We start from the raw sequence: 5737 nt of genomic DNA, 5'->3' as shown, positions 1-5737 counted from the left end.
TTATTCCTTCGGCTTAGTGAAGGGAAGATGGCGATGGATAAGAATTGGAGGTTATGGTTAACGATATTAGGAGGAGGAGGAGGAGAGAGGCTTTTTCTCTAACTTGAGAGAAGAGAGAGAGAGAGAGAGAGAGAGAGAGAGAGAGAGAGAGAGACAGACAGACAGACAGAGAGAGAAAGTAAGGAGCTTCGACGTACAAAAATGAAAATGAAAAATGCACTTATTCCTTTGGCTTAGTGAAGGGAAGATAGTGATGAATGAGAATTGGAGGTTATGGGTAATGGTATTGGGAGGGAGGGGGAGGAGGAAGGGGAGGGGGAGGAGGCTTGTTCTCTAACTTGGAGGTTCATCACTCTTCATATTCCTCGACAGCTCCTCCTCTGGTAAAGTTCCAGCACTTGAAGGCAGGTGCGTTTCTCTGCCTACTCACCTGGTGATATTGTTCTAAGTTTTTTTTATTGTTTTTCTTTTTTATATCGCTTCTTTTTGAAGCGAATTCTAACTCATTTTTACATTCCTTCTTGTTTTAAATTTCTTCGGGACTGGGCTAGATAAGGAATTAGATTGCCGCCACATATGCATTTGCATTTAAAAGAAAATGGTGTCATATCGTTATGTTGTATTCAGAGATGAATATTATTATTATTATTATTATTATTATTATTATTATTATTATTATTATTATTATTCAGAAGAAGAACCCTATGGAACAAGCCCACAGGGCCACTGACTTAAAGTTCAAGCTTCCAAAGAATATGGTGTTCATTAGAAAGAAGTAACTGAAGGTAATGAGAAACAAAAAGAAGAGAATGGTTATTATAAAAAAATAATTTAACAAATCAATAAATAAATAGATAAAAATGTGAGTAATTTCTTGTTTTGTATATTGTATTTACGAAGTTTTTCAAAAGAGGAAATAACAGAAGGTAATGGGAATTACAGAAGGAGAGGTCAGTTATTGAAAAAAAAATTTTTAAATTAATAGATAAATAGATAAAAATATAAGTAATTTCTTGTTTTGTGCATAGTATTTATGGCCCGTTTTTCACACACAATACCAACAACTCCATTTCAATCCCTCGTTCATAGTCATTTTCATCCATCTTACTTTCCACCCTCTCCGACAATTGTTTCACAGTGCAACTGCGAGGTCCTACTGTTACACCTTTCAAACCTTTTCACTGTCAATTTCCCTTTCAGCGCTGAGTGACCTCATAGGTCCCAGCGCTTGGTCTTTGGCCTAAATTCTGTATTCCAATTCCATTTCAGCCAATAAATCATTGAATTAATGATCCCAAAATTATATTTAGGATTTTTTATTATTGTTATTTTTCATCTCCATTCTTCCTATTTATCTCTAGTATAGATTTGAAAACCTCCGCCTTCGTTATTGTGAGAGAGACGCCATTGCCGTGTCTTGTCCATCCTATTTATTTCCATTCGTGGCCGGCTTCCTGCCTCCCATCCTCCGTGCTTATCGCCCCTCGGGACAGATGTAGGACGGGATTACGTAACTGCGAAGGATTTGTCCTTGTTGGTCCTTAAAGGATGGCCAAGCGAGGGCCGGTCATCGTTCGGTCGTCCTCACGTCTCGGGTTCGACTCGACTCCTGCCGTCCAGTTACAGAAGGACGTTTTATGCTGTTTTCTCTTCTTCTCTTTCTTTTAATTCCTCTTCTTTTTTCTTCTTCTGCTTCTGCTTCTTCTTCTTCGGCCTCTTTTCCTTCGTGCTGTTTTTCTCTTCTCGGCCTTCTCTTTATTCCTCTTCTTCTTTTTATTTCTCTTCTGTTTCTTCCTCTTCTCTTTCTTCTTCTACTTCTACTTCTTCTTCGGCCTCTTTTCCTTCGTGCTGTTTTTCTCTTCTCGTCCATCTCTTTATTCCTCTTCTTTTTATTTTTCTTCTTTTTCTTCCTCTCCTCCTCCTCCTCCTCCTCCTCCTCCTCCTCCTCCTTCTTATGTGGCACGAATTTTGGCCGTGGCACAGTTCCTATAATCGAACGAAGGACGAATATCGATGGTGGAATGGAAAAATAGGCGGGACGTGTCCGGAATATAATCTTTCGCCATCGTCATCAGTAATCTCAGCAAGATATACATGTATAGTTTGTATACATAAGCACACGTATGCGTGTGTGTGTAATAATGCAGTCAGCCAGTTGACAGACTGCATAGGCAATATCCTTTCAGACATTTGGCTGAAGCGACGTAGTTACACTGACGTTTGACGTAACGTCTTTGGATACTTTCATAAGGCATTCTTCAATCTTACTTACACTATAGTGGACACATAAGTACAATCATGATAATTTAGTAACATAACTATTGACAAAGTTAACCGTCCTTATTACAAATACATTAAGAGAAAGATAGTGGACAGGTGAGAGAAAAAGTGCAACATAAGACGTTGAGAAAAATATTTCTTGAGAATGTTCGTCCGTCTAGCGAAGGGAAACGTAACCATGTTTCAGTGAGACGAACAAGGAATTAGAAAATGTATTCTGAGAACAACATAAAATTCCTCGAAACAGGTTAAAGCTTACGGCTCGTGGGCTGGCGGCCGATTCATTCAAGAGTACAAAACTGGTAAAGAAATATTAGATATATTTGGATATTATGGAGCCCTTGGGCTATCATATACAAGACCTCTGCTTTGAAATGCAAAGGTTACTTATGTGTTAGACTAAAGAGTTATCTTTAATTACAAAAGTTACACTATTTTTCGAATATAGGTAAAGTGCAGAATATCATTCTGAAACAAAGATAATCTTTATTGGTAACTAAACTCGTACAAAGATAAACGTATCAGTAACCAAAGATACAGAATATTTACCGTGCAAGGAATTATATTTACAATTATTTCGAAGTTACAGCTTACTTTAATATCAGTTGAGTTAGACAACAGTTAAGGGCACGGTCTGTAAGCCACAAAGTAAACGGCCAAGTTCCAGAATATTTTACAAAAAACGTTATTAATACTTCCATTGTCCTTTTTTTTTTCTAGGTAGTTCAACTTCTAAATTATGAACTAGATGACGTTCATATTTTGTTCAGAGAAGTTTTTATTCCATTTTTAAAGAAAGATTCTCTTGGAACACATCCAACGGCGTCTTCCTATCACATTTTTTTTTCCTGGAGGAGGAAGACATCAGAGAATCTTGTTAGAGCCATCATTAAATTATGTTCCCGACCAGAAGAATTCCTTTGGGCACACTACCAGATTAAAGTATGGTGTCTCTTTAACCCCCTCTCTCTCTCTCTCTCTCTCTCGCCCCCTTCCAATTTAATTGTATGTGGAGTTTGATTGGGATCCTTTGCAGTGACAGCAATAATCCTTTTTTCAGTTTAGGATTATAGAGAATATTATATATATATATACATATATATATATATATATATATATATATATATATATATATATATATATATATTATATATATATACACATATATATATATCATGTATATATATTATTCGACATCCGATCACGTGTGGAACAGAAATAAATTTCTGACTCACATCAGGATCGAACCTGGTCCTTCAGTCGAAAGGCAAGGGCGCTACCAACCGGTTGATAGCGCCTCTGCCTTTCAATGGAAAGACCTGGTTCGATCCCGATGTGACTCGAAATTTATTATATATATATATATATATATATATATATATATATATATATATATATATATATATATATATATATATATATATATATATATATATATATATATATATATATATATAATATATATATATATATATATATATATATATATATATATATATATATATATATATTTACGACGTAAAGCTGTCTCCCATTACCAAGGGTAGATCCAAAGAAATAACAACACAACAATTACAGCTACACTCATATTGTGATTGCTGATTGGTCACCCATCCAAAAACTGCCCAGACCCGGCCTAACTTAAACTTCCTAATCGAACGACAAGTAATGGTCTTGATACTCTCCTCGCCAGTATGAAGGCGGGGTTTGATTTCCGGGCAAGGCAAAAACGCTTTGGGCGCCGTCCGGTAGAGAACCCATGAAGAATGCATTTATGTACCTGATAGCTCGTTGACTGTAGTGGGTTGCGCCCTGGATGGAAAATGAAGAGGTCTGGAAACCTCATCTGAAAGTAGTTACAGGAAATAGGAAGGGAAATTTCTCATAGGGGCGACTGCCCCCCACCCCACCCCTCTAAGGGGAAAAGGTGCGTAATGGAAAAAATGAATACAGAGATGGTAAAGGCTACCCATACCCCATACCCGATACGATAATGACATTGAGAGTTATCTTGTCGTTTTAAAACTTCTCTTTGAAGTTGTACCTCTTTCTGAAAATGGTTGTTGTTGATTATCACACTTCCTTCCTTCCTTCTTTACATATTTTCCTTTTCTCCTTTGAACTCTCTCGTTTCTCGTTAATTCAGTTCTCAACCTCCTCGTTACTATTCTTACGAATTAACGAGAGTTTATCTCATTTCTTTTATGGTTCCTCTTCTCACTAGTACTACTAAAGTGATATAATTATGCATTCTGAAAACATATATTTTAGTCTTTTTCTGGAGTTTATTAAGCTTTTTTTTTGTATTTGCATACAGATAAAAAGATCTTGGTTATTGGTTATCGCTGTGGCTCATTGCCGCTTGTGCCTGGATGTTTAAGGTTTGCTGCAAGTTTCATTAAGGTTCGAGCCTTTTTTTTTTTTGGGGAAGAGGGGGGCCGCTTTGGAAGGCGGCATGACTATAAGTATAACTTTTTCCTGTTTTAATCTTTTCCATAGAATCAACGCAGTTAGTTTTAGAGTGTGATATTTATGAGATGTAAAATATATATATATATATATATATATATATATATATATATATATATATATATATATATATATATATATATATTTATATTTATGTATGTGTGTGTGTGTATATTATATATATATATATATATATATATATATATATATATATATATATATATATATATATATATATATATGTATGTATGTATATGTATGTATATATATTATATATATGTGTGTATATATAGGGATAAAAGGATATATGGATAGACTATATATGTATATATATATTATATATATATAATATATCTTGTTATATATATATATATATATATATATATATATATTATATATATATATATATAGATATATACATTTCAAAAATCTGTGCAATTGTATGTCATTATTCTACCTTACTCCTCTTGTTCTGTCACGAAATTGAAATAATTATGAAATGTCAAAACAACCTCTCATCTGTAAACTATATGAAATCTCTCTCTCTCTCTCTCTCTCTGAAATCGCTGTCGACGCAGACTTCCTCCTGCAATACCCTTAGGCTGCCAACCCCGAGATTCGAGATTCGAGACGCCTTATCGAATCCGAGATTGGATTAGAAGTGGCAGAAGTCTTAATTAACTATGGATTATGGTTGGGGGGTGGGGAATAAAATCAACATTGAATTACCGAACCGGTCTTGTTTGGGAAATTAAGAAAGGCGACTTTCGGTTGTGTATGAAATTCCAGGGCTCTGAACTCTTTATTAAACGGTGGTTAGGGGAAGATAGTCTTCCATTCTTGTTTCTTTCTTTCTTTTCTTCCATTCTTGTTTGTTTCTTTCTTTTTCTTCTTCTTTTATTCTTTGTTTCTTTTTCCTCTTCTTTTATTCTTTGTTTCTTTTTCCTCTTCTATTCTTCTTTGTTTCTTTTTCCTCTTCTATTCTTCT

General features: G+C 34.9%; 1 protein-coding gene across 1 annotated transcript in view; it reads right to left on the bottom strand.

Moving 5' to 3' along the window:
• Nucleotides 1-1567: 1567 nt before the first annotated feature.
• LOC136849463 (glutamic acid-rich protein-like) overlaps nt 1568-5737 on the bottom strand; it is a 28698-nt gene continuing 24528 nt past the window's right edge. The window contains exon 4 of the mRNA XM_067122812.1: nt 1568-1986. Within this exon, the coding sequence (XP_066978913.1) occupies nt 1568-1986 (419 nt within the window). The remainder of the gene's footprint in view (nt 1987-5737) is intronic.

Source organism: Macrobrachium rosenbergii, chromosome 21 (genome assembly GCF_040412425.1).
Source record: "Macrobrachium rosenbergii isolate ZJJX-2024 chromosome 21, ASM4041242v1, whole genome shotgun sequence".
Lineage (NCBI taxonomy): Eukaryota > Metazoa > Arthropoda > Malacostraca > Decapoda > Palaemonidae > Macrobrachium > Macrobrachium rosenbergii.
Note: the sequence above shows the minus strand (reverse complement) of the source record. Positions and strands in the feature narration are given on the sequence as shown.